General features: G+C 40.8%; 1 protein-coding gene across 3 annotated transcripts in view; it reads left to right on the plus strand.

Moving 5' to 3' along the window:
- TJAP1 (tight junction associated protein 1) overlaps window positions 1-17,603 on the plus strand; it is a 62,554-nt gene extending 44,951 nt beyond the window's left edge. For all 3 annotated transcript variants that reach the window (XM_083357432.1, XM_083357433.1, XM_083357431.1), the window contains 6 exons: window positions 2,081-2,109; window positions 6,236-6,397; window positions 7,664-7,730; window positions 11,001-11,108; window positions 12,252-12,335; window positions 15,910-17,603. In XM_083357432.1, coding sequence (XP_083213558.1) covers window positions 2,081-2,109; window positions 6,236-6,397; window positions 7,664-7,730; window positions 11,001-11,108; window positions 12,252-12,335; window positions 15,910-17,223 — 1,764 coding nt within the window. In that variant the 3' untranslated portion in view covers window positions 17,224-17,603. The remainder of the gene's footprint in view (window positions 1-2,080; window positions 2,110-6,235; window positions 6,398-7,663; window positions 7,731-11,000; window positions 11,109-12,251; window positions 12,336-15,909) is intronic.
- Window positions 17,604-19,049: the final 1,446 nt, after the last annotated feature.

Consider the following 19,049-nt stretch of genomic DNA (forward strand, 5'->3'; position numbering starts at 1 on the left):
GGAGGGATACAAGGCAGGACCAAAATGGATACTTGCTATGTACTTGCAATCCACCTGGCCACGTGCCAGTTTGTAGTGAGTTTACCTGGAGGAGAAAAAGAGCTCTCCTCACTTGTGTTGGAAACAGGAGAATTTATTTATTTATTTATTTATTTATTTATTTATTTTATTTTATTATTTTATTTTATTTTATTATTTTATTTTATTTTATTTTATTTTATTTTATTTTATTTTATTTTATTTTATTTTATTTTATTTTATTTTATTTTATTTTATTATTTTATTTTATTTTATTTTATTTTATTTTATTTTTATACCGCCCTTCTCCCGAAGGACTCAGGGCGGTGAACAGGGCATACATGTTAAAAGACAAAATACAAAAATTAAAAGAGATTAAACAAAATGCCCACAACTCTTACAATAGGTTAAAACACATTAAAAGTAATAAAAACCCAACCCCATCCCATCCGGCCAGGCCAGCTTGTTCGAAGAGATACGTCTTTAGATCGCGCCGGAAGGAGCGCAGGTCGGGCGCCATCCGGAGCTCAACCGGATGAATGGGTATACCACTTAGAATTTCTCTTTCTTTCAGCTTAGCTATCAACAATGTAGGTGCTTAGAAAGAGGGGATAAGTAACCAGTTTTGCACTTAAACACATACTTTGTTATAGCAATAAGCATCAGAAGGGGGCTTCTCCCTCATTCCTCAGTTGAGGATTTAATATCAAACTTTTTAGCCCTATCTCTGTGGAAAGAGATAATTATGCAATAAGGAAACTCAGCCCATTTGCTTAAATGGGAACTTTCCAGCCATTCACTTAATTTATATCCCTTTACGTTCGAATTTAGATTGCTTTGGTTTGTTTTTTTCCAAGGCATTTTTTTCATACCTTTATTGCCATGGTCTGTTTAGGACACCTCTTTTGCATTAATTTGAATAGTAACACAATAAATCCTGATGCTGTAGTTTGTTATCTGATTGCAAGATTGCAAAATGGTAGCTTAAAAGACTAAATGCATCTACTGAAATTAACTCACTTGAAAGTAAGTAAGTTTACAAAGGAAGTCCATTTGCCTTTTGAAAAAGCACCTTTTGGACGACGATTACCTGGATGACTGAGAATCTCCATAGACAAAAGGAGCAATTGGAAACCATGATAGTTAAAAGTTAGGACCGTTGAGGGTTTCTGATTCAGAGCTTTCCAAATCTGGAAAGATAATTATGAAGTAAAATTAAATAGAAATACTAAGTTATGACATTTGACCAATTGAGAAATCTGGATTCAAATTCCTATCAAACCATAACAGAGAATGAATTTAGATGGTTTCATTTCTGCTGGCCTAAAATATCTTAGTTTGTTGTGAAGACTACCCTTTCTGTAAAATGGAGTTGGTAAAGAATGTTCTAGATCTTTGATGGCAATATCATTTATCTCATTTTTTTATTGATAGGGCTGCTGGAGTAACGTAGACTGATTTATGGCAAAACATAGCATTTTGCTAACTTTCTAAAACAACATAGTGATACGTTGAATGTAGAATAGCTTGTGGTGTAGAAGGGAACAAACAAATGTGTTTTGACTGAAAGAATATGTTTGCCATAAAACAATTCCTAAATACTATTTGTATAATAACCCTTGTGATTGAGAGAACTGTTCAGAATACTTTGTGTTCTTAATTCAAACTGTCCTCTTTTCATAACCCCGGTTGTGGCCTAATGTAAGCAGTTTCTCAAAAATAATTGTGGCTTCACCAGAAATCTGGTTTTCAGATTGGTCTTGTCCTCTGGCGCCTGCTTGCACAAATCCCTGCAGTTTTCTTGGCAAGATTTCAGACGTAGTTTGCCATTGTCTGCTTCCTGGGGCTAAAGAGAGTGATTGGCCCAGCTGAGTTCTTGCCTAAGGCAGGCATAGAATGCAGAGTCTCCTGGCTTCAAGACTTGATACCTTCAACCACTACACCAAACTGGCTTTTATTTTTCCCATTTAGCATTTGCATGGTTTAGTTTGATATTCTGGTAACTAGTTCATATTTTTAATTAAACCTTGATTCTGTTTCCTTTTATTTATTTATTTTGTAGGAGCCCTTGACAGATGCAGAAAGGATAAAGTAAGTATCCTGGCCCTTTTTTTTTAATTCCATAGTTGTTTGTAGTTCTTCTGTTTCAGGTTATATTATCTGTGCTTGTTTGCTGATGTTGCGGAATAGTGTTTTCCTCTGTTAACTTTTTAATATGCTTAAAAAAGAACTAAGTCTGGCAAAAGAGATTGTTGCAGAGCTGATAACGGCTGACATGAGCTTAAACAGCCAAAGCTGCTCTTCACAGAAACCCAGCTGTAGAAGTATTAAGTGAAAACTCCAGTGTTATCTTTGTCTTACTGCTGCTGTAACAGGCTAGTTTAAGAACAATATCCATTCTTAGTTTGATCATCTATTTATGTGGCTTGAAAATAATAATAATAATAATTATTATTATTATTATTATTATTATTATTATTATTATTATTATTATTATTATTTTATTTATATACCGCCCTTCTCCCGAAGGACTCAGGGCGGTGAACAGGGCAAGCATAAAAAATACAGAGTTACAAAAGTTAAAAAGGATTAAATATATGCCCACTAAAAACAGTACGTACAAATATTAAAATAACAATAAAAAACCCCGCCCATCAGGCCAGGCCGGCTTGTTCAAATAAGAATGTCTTTAGATCGCGACGGAAGGAGCGAAGATCGGGCGCCATCCGGAGCTCATCCGGTAACCGATTCCATAGCTCCGGGGCGCCCACAGAGAAGGACCTCCCCCTGGGGGCCACCAATCGACATTCTCTGATCGGTGGCACCCTGAGGAGGCCCTCTCTGTGGGAACGCACAGGGCAAAGGGAAGTTGATGCCGGCAGCAGGTGTTCCCTAAGGTACTCCGGACCCATGCCATGTAGGGCCTTAAATACCATTACTAGTACCTTGAATCTCACCCGGAAGACAACTGGCAACCAATGCAGCTCACGGAGCAGAGGTGTGACATGGGAGTATAGGGAGACTCCCAACACAACTCTCGCGGCTGCATTCTGTACCAGTTGGAGCCTCCGAGTGGTCCTCAAGGGCAGCCCCATGTAGAGCGTGTTGCAGTAGTCTAGACGAGAGGTCACGAGCGCGTGAGTGACCGTGCATAAGTCATCCCGGTCTAGATAGGGCCACAACTGGCGCACCAGGCGCACCAGGCGAATATTATTTTATGTTGTTTTTGGAAAATTCAGTGGGTAAAATATTTGCAGATGATAAGCCTATGATGAACTACACTAACAGAATTATTGAATCCTTGAGAGGATGTCTACATGGATGTAAATGTATGGATGTGGCAACATAACCCTTATGCATCAGTATTTCCAAAGCCAATATGTGAATACTGCAACATCTTCATCTAGAAATTTATTTGATGACCTAGAAATGGATAGTTTTCTTAATACGAACATTGAAGTCAAGGTAAAAATGGGATGGTGATTTTCCTCCCTGCAACATTATTTGTTTTCCCTGGAAACACATAAATTATTGAGTGAGTTTCAACTTCCAGTGGAGGATACCTGAGCTATCTAGCCCCATCTGGCTGATGTGCTTAATCTAAAAGCTGTAAAGTAAGAAGGAGCTGCTTGCATAGGTGGGTGGCCTCCTTTTTTGAATTAAACTCCCTGTCTGCAGAATAGTAGAGAAATGATCGAGCATGGAATTTTCCTTCCCTGCCCAAAGCAAGTTGCTCACATTTGCTCATATTGGTGCCCAGAAGGGCTTGCTACCGTGGGATTCTTCATTCTGTGCATTAGATTGACCTGATCTTGCATACTGTTTTTGATCCCAATTTTATCCCCAATTTTGTTCATCTTACTTTCTGGTCTGATAACATACTAGTTATTTTGAAAAACTATCTTCAGCACTACCCAAATACCAATAGCAATAGTGCTTAGCCTTATATATCACCCCGTAGTGCTTTACAGCCCTCTCTAAGCTATTTACAGAGTCAGCATGTTGCCCCCAATAATATGGCTCCTCATTTTACCAACCTCTGAAGAATGGAAGGCTGAGTCAGTTTACCCAAAGAGCTCCTGTGGCGAATAGAACCAGTCACAAAAATCTGACTAGGAAAGCAATTACTGCAAACCATATACTTCTGTATTTTACAAGTAACATTTTAGGAATTCTCTCTCTCTCTCTCTCTCTCTCTCTCTCTCTCTCTCTCTCTCTCTCTCTCTCTCCCCCTCCCCCCTCTCTCTCTCACACACACACATCTTTAACCATCACAGACATACCAATATAGTATTATTTTAAAGACAATACTGCAATTGCTAAGCCAACCTTTTTATAAAACTAGGTCATGTAAAACAGACCTCATCTCCTTTGCAAGTCAATTATTTTAGCGGTCCATGCTGTGGATATAGCCTGCCTCGATTCCAGCAAGCCTTTTTGACAAGATTCCACGTGGCATTCTCTGTGACAAGTATTAAAGTATAATTTGGGTAGCACTGCAGTAAGAGTGGTCTACCAGATGGCCATCTGTGCTCAGGCAATCAGCATGAATGGTTCTACATCAGGTTACAAAGCAGTAATTACTGAAATCTATCTTGCAGTCAGGTATTATTCTGCATTTTTATTAGAAGTCTGGATAATGAGATTGATAGGCTGCTTACTAAATTTGTGGAGGACACAAAATTGGAAGATCTGGCTAAAATCCTGGGTGACAGAATTAAGATTGCAGTATAATTTGAACAAATTAGAAGGCTGGACTGAAAAGAAGCAAGTTGTTCTTTGAAAGGGAAAAATGTAAGTTATTATATTTAGGGAGGAAAAATGCATCATATGCCTAAAAGATGAGTGTTGCTGGCTTGAAAGCACTATAAAGGAGAATGTGTGTATTCTTTTTCAACAAGCTAACATAAGTTAGTGTGAGATAGTTGTTGGAAGAGCATTATATCAAAGATGCATGAAGCCCTTATTCCCCTCTACTACACACTGGTGAATCCACATCTGCAGTAGCATGTATGATTCTGGGACCACATTTCCAGAAAGTTATTCATAATTTAGAACAGGTTCAGAGGAGAGTGACAAAGATGTCATAGAGCAGTGATGGCGAACCTTTTAGAGACCGAGTGCCCAAACTGCAACCCAAACCCCACTTATGTAGCATCGGGTGCTGGGTAGGCGTGGCCCTTTGGGTGGGCATGGCTGCTGTGGTAACAGTGGGCATGGCTGCCGTGGTAACGGCAGACTGGGTGGGACTAAAAATCCAATTCCAACTTTGCGAGATCTTTTTTTTCTCGCAAGAAGTTGAAATTGATTGATTGAACCTTTTTTTTCCCTTGCACACGGCGGCGGAGGCCTAAAGCGAAAAGGTTTTATAAAACCCAGCTGAAGGCCTAGGACTGGAGTGATGGCGCGGGTGCCCACAGAGAGGGCTCTGCGTGCCACCTTTGGCACCCATGCCATAGGTTCGCCACCACGGTTATAGAGACTAGAGTACAGACTGAAGGAATTTTGGATGTTCAATCAGAAAGAAAAAAGACTGAAGGGAGATATTAAAAGGTGCTACAGAGAAGATAATCAGGTGATATTTTCCATTGTCATAAAAATGGGAACCAAAAATAATGGTTACAGGTTTCAGCCTCTTGAAACTTGCTTAAATATAAGCATCAACTTTTGATAGTAAGATCTGACAAACAGTGGAATATTTTTCCTATGGAGATTGTGGGTTTTCTGTCACTGGTTAGATTTTTAAGAGGATGCGGCTTCTTGAGGGTAATTAATTTAATTGCTTTTCATGCATTTTGCAGACGGTTGGAGAAGATGATCATTGGACCTTCCACTTCCATGATTCTGTGATTTTTTTCCTGGCTTACCAAATGATGGATTTTCCCCCTTTGGTTTTGAGCATCCTGTGCAGGAAAATTTGAACTTGAAGCTATCAGTTTTCTATCCGCAGGACTTGTGGATATTTTGTAGAAATGACGATGGTTTGGGTGTCTTGGGTGTGGGATATAATTAGTCAGTTCTAAGCAAATTTTCAGTTTATATAGCTTATTTGTTCTAAATTAGGTGATAATTGAAGCTACGTTTTGTGTGTTTATCTTGTTTCAACTTTCCAGATTCCAGAAATGCAATTGAACTTCGCACAGATGCACATTGATATATTGGCAGCGAAGCTTCCTGCAGTTTAATTGGAAATAAGTTGCTGATTTTTGTACCTTAGGTTGTTGCAGCGTGACAATGAGGAGCTACGTCGACGTTTGGCCTATGTCACCAACAAAATGGAAGCAATGGAGAGGGAGTTGGAGTCTGGGCAAGACTATCTAGAGATGGAATTGGGCCAAAATCGAGAAGAACTAGAAAAATTTAAAGACAAATTCCGTAGGTATGTGACTTTTAGAACATCAGGTAGTGCTTAGCTCATTCTGCAACATATTTTAACACACTGCCATTTGTAGAAATACTGCAAATGAAGTCAGGGGAACCTTTGGCTTTTCCAGTTGTAGTTCAGCTACAACTCTTTAACAGCTCCTGGCTACTGTTCTTCATAGTAGTTGTTTAACAACATCTGGAAGGCCAAAGACTTCTATATTCTCTTTAGATCATTATGTACAGGGAAATAGTTCTATATGAAATGTATGTCCTGAGGCATGCAGACACCACTTATAAAGCTGGATTTTTTTTCCCTTTAGCATTTTGGCTTGCTATTGGATAGCTTAGTGTTATGTAAGACCCATAGATTTACAGAGCTATATTGTCAGACTTTTGGTCAGACTTTTTAATACCTTGAAGACAGCCATACGGAGCCAGAAACAGAGAAGGAAATGAGCTTATATTGTGAAAGACATGCGCCCAATCAAAATGTCTCCCCATGACTCCCCAAGGTGATGGCTATATTGTCTCATTTGGCATTGAATCTTGAAATCAGTAATACCTGTTGGGATATATGACATTTTATTTGCATCTGTCTAGATCACCGTATCCTAACGTTGGCAACTTGGAGATGTGTGAACTTCCAACTCCTAGAATTCCCCTGCCAGAATTCTAGGAGTTGAAGTCCACACCTCTTCAAGCTGCCATTGTTGAGAAACACTCATCTAGAGTTTTGTTACGCCTAGGAAAGTGGTTGACATAAGTGATGTCTTATAAGGGGGAAAGGGGTCCTTTCTCATTGCCTATCAATATTTATTAGGCCTGTATACAGTAGTTTAAACCAAGCTGAGAATCCAGTTCTTAGAAAACACAGGTAAGTAATGGATCACCAGCTTAGAAATTGGGGCAATGGAGACAAATGTGGAGTTACTAATATAGCATCTTCACAGATGGGGAGAAGATGAGGTGATGAAGAGAGAAACAGATAACTGTATTCTACCATACAGAATTGGGAGTTTTCTCTGAAAGCTTTATCGTAGTATGACTTTTGACCATCTTCTCTTATCAAGCTTGTTCTCTTCCACCCACCCAATTCATACACCCTCCCTTCAATTTTGTACCTCCTTTCTCAAGCTATCTGCCGATTAATGCAGAAGGAGATGAAATACCTAAGCGTGGCAAAGTTTAAGGCATGCTGTAAACACAATACCATGCCACAGTCCATTGTATCATATCTGGTGGGCCTATTCAGTAACATGAGTGCTCTTTTATATCTCAGATTGCAAAATAGTTACACAGCTTCACAAAGAACAAATCAGGATTTGGAGGAGAAGCTGCATGCCCTGGTAAGTGATTGTATGTAACGAGTAGAATGGGCAGGTCTAACTGTTTTAAAGATCCTAAAGGGTACTAGTATTGTACGGTAATATCAAAATGCAGTGAATCAAGATTCGGAGTAGAATTTCAGTCTAGATTTGATGAAAACGGGCATTGCTTCCAAGTCTTGTGTTTTGTATTTTGGGTTCTCCTGTAACACAGCTATTTGTAGTTTGTCTTGCAGCTTTTTAAAAGAGTTTTGGAGTCATTATGTGCTGCTTATTGCAGAATCTGGGTGGGATGGCTTTGTTATGAATTGTGGGGTGTCAAAAGAGTGGAGCCAACATTTGTATATTGTGTGCATTCATAACACTCATGGCTTTTTTTCTCTCCTCTCTCTCTCTCTCTCTCTCTCTCTCTCTCTCTCTCTCTGTTTCTTTCCTTCCTACGCTGCTGCTGGCACATGCTGGGTGTGCTCACCTCTCAGGCCTCTCTCAGTCAAAACTGGATTTTTGCAGTTGCGTCTTTTCGTTTGTGTGTTATTCTTTTCCTCTTCACATGTTTCAGCCTTTCCAGTTTCATTGTTGTCCATGCATTACTCAGCCCCACTTGCACTGTCTTTGATGGCATCCAGAATCTGAATCAGCCAACAAACTTGGGTTTGAATAAAATAGCTGATGTTTTCCTAGCATGACTTGCTCCATCCTATTTAATGGGATGTCATAGTTTAGGGGGGGGGGTGCCATTTGTCTTCCAAAAAAAAAAGTAATCTACAAGCTGACACGAGATATAGTACTTTTTCTTATCATTGCAGAACTAGGAGTTGGGTAGTATTGTTCTCAGAAACTTCAATCACCATAACCAAAACTAAGGATTTCTCATTCTAGTACAAAAGCATTATTAAATCATTATCATTTTAATCCAGTATCAACACTCATGCTTCACAAGACAGAATGGAATGGGGACAATACACCCACACACCCACACACCAGTATATATATTTCTGCAGGGCTATGGGAATTCTGCATTTCTGAGTGGGCTTTAGAACAATAAAGTATTACTTTAAATGCAAAATGAATACTCTGAGAGTCAATTTTCATGGAAAGCACAAGTGGACAACTTTCAGTTGTATATTTTCCTGGTCCCTGACTCCCATCCTGACCATATTCCTTTATGATGAGTGCTTTGCTGGGTGGGCTTGCCACTGAGGCAGGAAACACATCATATAGTGTGAGCGGTAAAGTAGGCCTAAAGTAGTTGACAGATCTCAACATTCATTCCTCAAACTCAAGCCAGATCTCGACCCCAATCACTTGCACCATCAGCCCGCCCACTGCCTTCATTTTGCTCCAAAGGGTGGGTCTCAGCAGTTAGAAGGTTGTTCAACCATTGAAAGAGCCTATACTTAGTATTTAAAAGCTGTTGTACACTTATTTGAAAGCAAACCCTATTAGACTGAATGAGGCACACTAGACCTGTGTGGTACTGCAGTGGCCCCCAAACTTTTGAGCACCAGGGACCAATTCTGTAGAGAAAGATTTTTTCGCGTACCTGAGGAGCGTGATTTTGCATGCTGCCTGCATCCCATGTATTCATGGATGGTCACTTACTTGAGTGACCCAGTTTCTGGCATGCCGTGGCTCAGTGCTGGTCCACGGCCCAGGGGCTGGGGATCCCTGTGGTACTGGGCTGGTTTTCTGTGGAAAAGGTAAGGTACTTTTGTAGGGTTTGAAAGTGAGTTGCAAACGTCTATTGAAGATTTCATAGCAGAATTTAATATGTAATGATGTGACACATAATTAAGAGGCTTATGTTTTGCTACTTTAGCAAAGTATCTTATTTAGAAGAACTTGGGATAAAAGGTCAGTCTTGAAGACTCAAGAAATAGTTGAGGGCTAGGATGCACAGATCAGTTTAAGTCTATTCTTTATCAATATGGCATGCATATAAACATTACTTTTTGCCCCTCAGATTACAGAATTACCTGTTGTTGTTGTTGTTGTTTTAAAAAAAAGCTACCCAGTTTTGTCTAGTGATTAAGGCACCAGGCTAGAAACCAGGATACTGTGAGTTCTAGTCCCGCCTTAGGCATGAAAGCCAGCTTGCATGACTTTGGGCTAGTCACATTCTTTCCGCTCAGTCTAGCTCACAGGGTGATTGTTGTGGGGAAAATGGGAGGAAGACAATTTTTAGGTATTATGCTTGCCACCTTGAGTTATTTATAAAAATAATAAAGATGGAATAGAAATAAATTTAAAAAAATAAATCCTCAATCATTGTTATTCATTGCACTTTATGCACCTTGCTCAAAACTATGTACTTTTATTTGAATTCATGCCAAGATGGATTTTATTTTGATAGACCACATCACTTTTATTATAAAGAATATTTGTACTAGCCTGCATTGCTAGGTAAGTGTAGGAAACTAGAATTTCAAATCTCTCGATGCAAGAACTTTTTCTTTCTAACGATAAGCCCTAGGTATTGATTTGATCTGTTTTAAAGAGTATAATATCTGCTTATTAACAAGATTTTCCTGTACCATTCTCCCACCATGTCTAGACTTAAATGATCCTCTTTTATTGAATGCAAATTGAGATTTTTGTTAATTAATGAGTATTGTGAAATTAAAGGCCATGTGTAATAGTGAGTTTCAGACAAAGCCAAATAAGTTACTATTCCTCTGCCCTGCAATTAGATGATTAATTGTTGCAGAAAACCATAGTATGTATAGAGTTGCAGAAAATCTGAGAAGAAGATATAATAAGTACACTTGCTCTGGATATTTCATGTGCTCCTATTACTGTTTTTTTAGATGAATGCACACAAACAGCTTTTCATAGTTTCCCCAAGCATAATTTCTCTCCTGCTCAAATGCGTCTATTCAAACTAAAATGACAAAATCTGACCTTGCTCACTTTCCAAGATGTTCTTGGATTTCAATTCTTATAATGCCTGACAATAGATCATGCTAGCTAGAAATTATATGAATTGGAGCACAGCAGAAGCTCAGGTTTGCCAACTCCTGAGCATTCTTCACGTTTGCACGGTGTGATTGCAAACAGGTATGAAGAAGCTAAGAAACACTAAAATATAGCTTGCTCTCCTAAGTAACGGATGCTTTCTAGGACACACAAAAAGGGATTACATGGGTTATTTAAGCCTCTTCTCCTTTGTTAAAGGAAGAAAAGGAGTTGGATTTGTAGAGTGGGGTAGGGTGTGGAAGAGAAGAGGGCAAGGATGAAGATAGCCAATTGTTGACTAATGTGACTCATCACCTGTATGTTGCTGTTCTCTAGATTAAAAAAGCTGAAATGGATCGGAAAACTCTTGATTGGGAAATTGTGGAGCTCACTAATAAGCTTCTGGATGCCAAAACAACTATCAATAAACTGGAAGAGCTTAATGTAAGCAGTCTTTTTTTCAGCACATTGATCTTGTGTAAGAAATTGGGAAATAATTAATAGGCTTATCCTTTCTCAAGTGTATTAGTGTTTAACGTTCTGTGAAGAGCAGCACATGACAGCCTGCTGAAGATCAGTAACAACCCTTCTAAGAAAAGCCTTGGCAGTGTGTAACAGCCAGTTCTTATCTGAGAAACATACTGGTGCTGAACTTTTTCAAGAAGAGGGATTGTGATAATTGGGATGCTTAATTTGTGTTTCGTTTAGAGCAGCCTTATTTTATTTTTTCTATTGGCTTTGTACACTGATGTATCAGTTTGACCTACATATGACTTTTATGTGGTCCTGTCTCTAGGCCAGACATGTCAAACACAAGGCCTTGGGGCCGGATCCGGCCCGCAAAGTGGTTTCATGTGGCCTGTGAAGCCATTCTGGAAACAGTGAGCGAATGGCCCCCACTGCCTTGGCCCTGGCCCAGAGATCCTCCTTCTAGAGACCCTCAGATCTGTCCCATTCCTGCCTAGGCCCCCATAGGCACCCTTGATGCGAATGATGTCGAGCTGGCCACGCCCACCCAGTAGGCCATACGCACTCTAGCCATGCCCACCCAGTAGGCCACGCCCACCCTGGCCATACCCACCCGGCCCCTTGAGGGCAACCGCAATGCTGATGCGGCCCTCAATGAAATTGAGTTTGACACCCCTGCTCTAGGCCCTTTCTTGGGCCTTATTTACTGACTTCTGTTTGTAAAGCTATAAAGTTACTCACAGTAGTTGTAAAGCCTGTTTTAAAAATAAATATTCTAGTTTGTGAATGAACTTGTCAAATTGCACAAGTTTTAATCAGTCACAATGGAGAATGGGCTAGAAGCTAGAACGGATAGTAGAAGATAGTAGCTGTACATTTTAATGCATTTTTATTTGTTTAAAATGTTCTTTGGGATTTGTGAGAGGAATTGATATGTTCAAGATTGGTTCTTCCCTTCGTCTTCATCTGCAGATTCTGGGCTGCCCTAGACGTGTTGCAAGTTCTCAATTATTTTGTTTTCATTGTTACGAAGCACTGTTGTATTTTTGTCTGGGACATCGCAGTGTTGTGCACCATTTCAAGCTATGTCTCTTTAATCATAATGTGTTGTCTTGACAGGAGCGGTATCGGCTAGACTGTAACTTAGCAGTGCAGCTCCTGAAGTGCAACAAATCTCATTTTCGGAACCACAAATTTGCTGATGTGAGTAAAAACCTGGAGGAGTTTGAGGACTGCTGAATCACTTTAATGGTCTGGGATGAACTGCATGACCTTATTTTTTTTGGAATTTCTATCTCCTAAAGGGGACAACAAACAGTTAATGTCAGTCATCTTGTACATGTTGTCACTCATTCTCATTGCCTCATTGGCTTTGAATTCAGGTTCCTGCAAAGCGTTTATAGAGTTGCAGTCCTCCTGCTTAATCCTAACTTTCCTCTTTTTGTTTCAGCTAATCATTTCTATATGAGTCCTCAGCACAATGAGTTGTTAAAAGAGAATTAATAATCCAGTACAAGAATCTGTTTACTACAGGGGCTTTTAACTAACTAAGGTGAGGAGACCACTGAGTAACAGGAGAGAAAATAAGGAAGCTAGTTGGACTAGGAAGTTTAAATATCCAGGAGATTTCCAGATTTTGTAAACATCACAAATCTGTTCAGTATGTTCTTGCTACTGCTTTTACTATCATGATGAGTATATAATAAAATCATATTTTATTATGATTAATATATTTTCAGGCTTGCAAAATGGCATACAAATACAATCGTGGTCAATTAGAGGTCCTAATAGCTTTTGTAAAAAAAAAAAGATGTGGTTTATTACTCTTTTCAAATCTGTTTTCAACTCAAAACCATCTATGAGTTAAAGTAACAGCAATCTTAAGCAGAAAGGTATATACAATGAGCAAAACAGATGCATAAAAAGAACTAACTGTATACTGACAGTATTTCCAACAAAGTATTGATACCATCACTGAGAAGGGTTTCTTACTTACATATCTTAATAGTGCGGCTCTAGAATTATCCTCAAGGTAGATGTTAAAAGTCTTTTGGAACTGACATATCACTTGGCTCAGCAGATAAATTTGGACCAAGATTTAATAGCAAATATAGTTGAAACATTTATGCTTAGTTTATATTAATTGCAGCTTTTTAAAATAGGAGCAACATTAATAGATGATGTTTGCATAATTTTAAAAAATATTGATAGATATGAAAATCAATACCCTTTTTTACTGGAAGGGAGAAGAGTTCATCTTCAGTTACACTATATTATTTCATAATTAAAATCAGCCCCCTCTACAATTATATGTACAAGCTACAACACATCGATATGTTAAAACTATTTTTAAATACTTGCTTTTTCCCATTTCAATATTCTAATAACACGCCTGCATGAATTTTTCTTTTTCTTTTTTTTTATTGAAAAGTTTTTTTCATCTAACCTGTCTAAACTCTGATGTCTAGAGTCAGTTGCTGCTGGCCTTCTAGCCTCCCACCCCACCTGAAGAATTTCATATTATTTTGGTTAAAAAGAGATGCTTTCAGTTCAAGCTAATGGAGACTAGACCAAGATGCTATTAATTCCTATTGATATCCAAGATGCTGTTCTTTCTTGTGATGTTATTGTGCTTCTTTGAATTTTTTATGTACCACACAGGTAGGTCTTACACTTGAACGGAATATTTTCTAAAATATTGTAGAAGTGAGCATTTGGCTCATTCCTGTGCTCGAGAGCTTATGCTCAAATGGCCTGGCTTGGAGATTTAGGCTGAATGATTTTTCTTGGGTATTCTTTTTGCATATTAATTTTCCTAAGCACAGTATTTACTTGGTAAAGTAAATGCAGTACTTTTTTTTTCTTAATGCCTCTTTGAAGCCTGAGGTTCCTTTCAGCTGCATAAGGAAATTGCTGTGTAGGGGCTTCTGTGTACTGAGACGGTGCCTTGGTGAAAGTCATCACACTCTTGCTTTAATATTCAGAGATTTCATGTGCTGTTTTCAACATTTTTTAAAAATGGATTATTTCAATTATAGACCAGGGCTTTTCAACCAGTGGTACGGGTACCACCTGTGGTACATTGGCACCTGGCAGGTGATACGCGACCATACTAGAAAAGTGGTAGCGGGGGAGGGGAATGAGCTGAACCGGTGGCAGCACCGCACAACCCTGAGCAAGAGATGGCTGGACCTGCAGGGCTGTCAGGGCTCAGCGGAAGCGCCAGGGTCAGAGTTTCTTTGGGGCTGTCAGGGCTCAGTGGAAGTGCCAGAATCAGCGCCAGGCTCCAGCTGGGGGCTCGGCACTGATCCCGGAGCTTCTGCTGAGCCCAGAAGAAGTGCCGATCAGCTGGAATGTTGCAGCATCTCCAGGGTCTTGTGATTTACATTCAGATGCTTGGCAACTGATTCATATCTATAACGGTCACAGTGTCCCAGGGTCATGTGAAGTGACCAAAACCTGCTGCAACCACCCAGCAGAGGTGGGGAAATAAAAACTAAACACTCCCACTCCCACCCCGCTGCCAATCCTCAACAGAAATATTCACAACAATAGAAACCTCGGACAGGAGGAAGAGCGCCACCGGGTGGGCAGGCAGGTGTCTTGCTCAGTTGGGGTTTGGGGGACACTTTTTTCAGTGCCATTGTAACTTCAGACAGTCCTTTTTTTGTCATCAAGTTTTTGACACCTTGCTAGGCGACTGGTGGTACTCGGATGTTGCCATATCCTAAAAGTGGTACAATGGGTGAACAAGTTGAAAAGCCCTGTTATAGACTACCAAGCTACTCGCCCGATATAGTATGTCTTGTGGGCATCCCTTTAGGATACAGAGTTGGCTGTTGCTTTTAAAAGGGTGATTTTAAAATCATTTATATTTGCAGGCCTGGTACATGTTTTCAGCTATCAGTGTTTACACATTTCTACTGATATCAGGGTTAGCACAATGCTTGTCTTTGCAATCCAAACACATCCGGCCCATCACTAGGGCATTTGGTCAGGGACAAAGACTACGAAGAAGGAGATGCTTTACCTGTGACTGGTGGTCATCTCAAGTGGCCACCTCTGCATTCACCCTGTTTTATGTCTGCCGTGGATGCTGACTTTCATGTTCCGCCATTCTGCTTTTCATGGTTTACAGGAGTTTCTGCAGCATTCATTGGGAAATGAACAAAAGCCGAGTCCTGCAGGAAGAACATCTTAAGAGAGCAGGGAAGGACCATGTTCTGCTAAAAGCTCAGCCCTAGGATGTTCTGTGCAGAATCTATTTGTGTGACTGCACGGATGAAAGCTGATGAAAATGATATACTCCTCGCTTATAATTTGCTTGACAGGGATTGCAAAGGTGGTTCCATTTCCCAAAATCGGTTGAACTAATTCTAGGGCAGCTTGCCAAGGCAAGCTGGCAGACGTAGCTTATAACAAGGGTAGGGATGAAACTGGTCATTCAGTTCAGTGTGGCAGTGAGCTCCCCTCCCCCCAAATCGATCAGCAGTACTGTGTTGGCCTAATACGAGCAAGGAGTGCAAGTTATTACAAATGTTTCTTCTAAATGCGTATTGCTTATCCGTCATGGAAAAATTATATTTTACCCTTGATTCTGGGAGAGAAATAGAAGTATTTTGAATGTAGATGTTGCATATTTGAAAAGCTCTTCAGTTACATTTAGTTAGAAAAAGCGGTTTAGATTGGACTGGCATACACCTCTGTGTATTTGTCCACCCCAATTACCCTGTTTGCTAATAAGTTATCTTAATGCAAACCTTCTCTTTCTTATTAGCTTCCATCTGAGCTGCAAGATATGGTCAACAAGCACCTGCAAAACACTCAGGATTCTCTAGGCCCTGGCCAGGAGGAACTGCACACCTTGGCTCCATCCGATGCTGTACCCACCTCAGTCATTGCTAGAGTGTTGGAGAAGCCAGAATCACTGGTGCTGAACTCAGCCAAATCCAGTAGTGGAAGTTGCTCTATGGCTGAAGACGTTTTTGTGCATGTAGATATGAGTGGCCCTCTTCCTGAAACTTGTGCGAGTTCGGGGCAAACAGAAAGCAAAGGGAAAGAAGGATCGAGAGAGCAAAATGGGAGCTGCAGATCACAGAACTGCCAGGAGAACCTGCCGAAGGAGGTGCCTACTTTTGAGAAACTAAGCCCATACCCTACCCCTACCCCACCCCACCCCGTGTATCCAGGCCGCAAAGTAATTGAGTTTTCAGAGGACAAGGTGCGGATTCCAAAGAACAGCCCACTGCCTAATTGTACTTATGCGACCCGCCAAGCTATTTCTTTGAGCTTAGTGCAGGGGGAGGATGAGAACTGTGACAGGCAGCGGCCCCTTCCCAGCAGCCCAGCCTCAGGTCAACGCTCTGCTTCCAGCTGCTCCTACCAACCTTCCCCCAAGTTGAGCCAGGTTCCTGGATCTTCTCAAAGCAGCCCCTTCAGCAGCCCCCCACAGGTTCCCAGCACGTTTGCCAGCTCCGCCAGCTCGGAGGAAGATTTACTAGCTAACTGGCAGCGGATGTTTGTGGATAAGGCTCCTCCTACCACAGAGCAGGTGCTAGTAAACCGTACCGCGTTTAGCCGTGACACGGCACAGGAGCTCCAGAAACGTTTCAGTCGCTCCATGCAAGAGTTAGGCCGGGTCGCTTCCGCCTACTCGGATGGTGAAGAATCAGTGCAGAGCTACAGCTGGACTGTAAGCAGAGACTCAAGTGTGGACATCGACAGCACAGAGTTTCAGAGTCGCCGGAACCACTTCTCTTCTGACTACAGCACAGATTTCTCCCAGGACGAAAGCTGCAAACTGCTGCAAGGGTGTGGTACCGAGGGGACAGCAGAGCTGGTCACTTCTTCACCAGAGAAGTCCAAAGATTACATAGACTACACATCTGGGAGCCCCGCTGAAGAACAGGAACTGCTACTCCAGGAAAGTAGAATGAACAGCCACGATGGGGTTTCTGAGCAGAGCAAGGATGGCAAGAATAAGCCGCCTCCTGGGCGCCCACATCGCAGCCCCAAGAGAATGGGGGTTCATCATTTACATCGGAAAGACAGCTTAACCCAGGCTCAGGAGCAAGGCAACTTACTTACTTGAGAATGGAGAAGATTGCCTTGGCTTCCCAGGTTGAGTGTTGCATTCTCTTCCGAGGCTTGCCCTTCAAGCCCGGAGACACAGGGATTGCCATCACGTTATTTTGACCAGGAATTCTAGGCAATGTTTAAGTATTTGCTGTCTTCTTAATACACAGGAAAGGGGGGGAAGACAGCTCTTCTCTAGCATCAGGATGCATTTGGGTGTACGCTGGCAACACTTTTGTGCTGATGTTGACTGCTCAAGCACTCCTCAGGTGTGGATAAGAGATAGAATTGTGCTCTCTGTGCCTGCCTTCTTCAACCTGTTCTCCTTATCTTGAACACCAAGATCTAGGAAATAGTTCAGAGTCCAATTATAATACACACACACACACACACACACACACACACACACACACAGCTCAAAAAAATAAAGGGAACACTTAAACAACACAATGTACTGTATTTAATAGTAGGATGTCTTATTTTCTGTTCCCTTTATTTTTTTGAGCAGTATACTGTGTGTGTGTGTGTGTGTGTGTGTGTGTGTGTGTATACACATATACACAGACACACACAGACACACACACAGACACACACACACACAGACACACACACACACACACACACACACATATATATATATATATATATATATATATATATATATATATATATATATATATACACCGTATATACCGTATATATTCGGAAAACCAGCACAATTTTAGATCTACACAAGCACTTTGTGTGAAATTGAATTTGGTGGTCATTACAGGACCTTCCCTCTTAAAGTAAAGAACAATGGAGCGGTTGAAACAACAGTGTGCTTTCTATCCCCCTTCCATGCGTTCTTTCTCCAAACGCTCGGTGAGGGATTCCACCTGACTTCCTTTCTTTTCTTCAAAAATTCTGCCTTCACACTTACTGATCAGTTCCAATTGATTCAAATTCAGTCCTGAGACACCTGACGCCTATATTTCTACCTTTTTGGCTTGTGGCGTGAGATAGGAATATTATAGTCCCTATTTTCTTGCCTCAGTCTCCCACCAAGCCATCAGGTGAAGAATATGAATGAAGTGAGAAGCCTTCCACGAATGAACATCCTCAGTTCTGTAAGCTTTTGGTGAATTCTGTAAAATTTTGGTGAGTTCATGTTTGTTTCTCCAAGCCTTCCTGTGGCTATGTGCTATGTGCATAGGTTAACAAGGGCAGATGAGGCACAGGAATCACCTTTACCGTTACTTTGCATGTTGCGTATGGGGAGTGGGGCCCCATCTTCTGGAACTTGGGATTTTCTGCCAAACTAGACCTCAGACTTCCTGCCATAGTCACCCAGCAAAACAAGAGCTAGATTGTTTGCCATCGTGAGCTGAGTCTGTGTAGCTGTCTTTTTAGCTATCACTTGGGTACTCTGGATCATGTCTTGGTGATAGTATACTATGTATGTTTTCCTTTGGACTAGTCTTCCTCACTCTTTTTTCTTTAGATGTGTAGGGGCTAAAATTCCCAGCAAGTGTGACTGTATAGGGCTGCGTTGTTTCCAACACTTCTTGAGGATGCCAAATTGAGGAGTGCTGCTTCAGGTCTTCAACTGTTAATATGTACTTGTCTCTCCCATTTTTGGGTGAGCAGAAAGGTGTTGTGGGATGGGGTGTTACATGCTGTGGAAGAATTTACCTCAGCTTTTTGATTTTGAATCATCTTATGTCTGGTCCATAAACTTATTTCACTAGCTGAGGAAGAAATCCAGATTAATCCAAGACTAAACCATACAGCCAGCTTGCCTCTTGACGACTCTTCTTGGCACAAAATTAGATACTTCTTGTTTGCCCCCTTGGAGACGGC

This window comes from Vipera ursinii, assembly GCF_947247035.1.
Source record: "Vipera ursinii genome assembly, chromosome: 1".
Lineage (NCBI taxonomy): Eukaryota > Metazoa > Chordata > Lepidosauria > Squamata > Viperidae > Vipera > Vipera ursinii.